The sequence below is a fragment of the Cryptotermes secundus genome, unplaced genomic scaffold (genome assembly GCF_002891405.2).
Source record: "Cryptotermes secundus unplaced genomic scaffold, Csec_1.0 C38364216, whole genome shotgun sequence".
NCBI lineage: Eukaryota > Metazoa > Arthropoda > Insecta > Blattodea > Kalotermitidae > Cryptotermes > Cryptotermes secundus.
Window position 1 is genome coordinate 1 of NW_019770728.1, and position 984 is coordinate 984.

The window sequence follows — 984 nt, forward strand, 5'->3', positions numbered from 1 at the left end:
ATAACAAAGAATGTATTAAAAGAAGCCTTTCAGAGAAGTCATATGAGATAGAATCATGTCGACAGATGATGCTGAAAGAGGTCAGAGATCTTAAACCAAATTATGATGTGGAATCCCTAAGGAAGTGTCAGCTCACAGAGTTGTTGAAGATCTTACTGGCATTTGTAATGGAAAAGGAAGCAGAAATGTTCCATATGTTGCAAAAGCAAATGAATGAAATCCACACTCAAACCAGTGAATCCGAAAAAGAATATGATGATAAGGACAGGCACAAAGATTGCTGTGTTAGAGAGCTAGAGGCAGAAGTTAAAAAATCTGAAGTAGTTACTGAACCAGCTGAAAATCTTGTACTGAAGAAACAGCTGGAGGAGGGACTAGAGAAACAAAGAGAATTGGCTAAGGAAAATGAGAACTTGGCTATTCATATTACAGGTCTAAGAGAAGAAGTCAACAAACTTGTAACTGAAATCACAAATTTAACAAAATCTATTAATATATTAGTTGCAGAGAAACATGGCATAAATGTTCCAGTTTGTATTGAAGACTGTGAAATAGAGGATTTGAAAAGACAACAGGATAGGTGCTTACATGAAAAGACTACTTTGGTTGCAGACTGTAAATGTATGCAAGAGCAGCAAGATGTAATTTGCAGTGAACATGAACACAGGAGTCCAATAATTAAAAAGGAAAGTTGCCTTGAAAGTCTGCATTCAGGAAGCCAGTTGCTCAGTGTGGGAGTGGCTGATAGCATGACACAAGACTGTCGGATGGAAGTATCTGAAGAAGAAAATTTGAAAGAGCAGTTAGAGATTTGTATGGAACAAAAGATTGCTCTGGATGATGAAAACGAGCAGTTGGTGACCCGCATCCGTGGCCTTGAGAACATGCTGGGAATATATTGCATGGATAATGACAGTTTACAGAAATCTAATGAAGCCCTAGAAGAAGACATGAAGAAACTTGTATTAGAACTCAGTGTTTCAC

General features: G+C 37.6%; 1 protein-coding gene across 1 annotated transcript; it reads left to right on the forward strand.

Moving 5' to 3' along the window:
• Positions 1-65: 65 nt before the first annotated feature.
• Positions 66-962, forward strand: LOC117283148 (kinetochore protein Nuf2-like; the record flags this gene model as incomplete). Its single annotated transcript, XM_033755725.1, has 1 exon — positions 66-962. A coding segment is annotated over exon 1 (897 nt), but the record flags the coding sequence as incomplete, so codon positions are not given.
• Between the last annotated feature and the right edge of the window lie 22 nt (positions 963-984).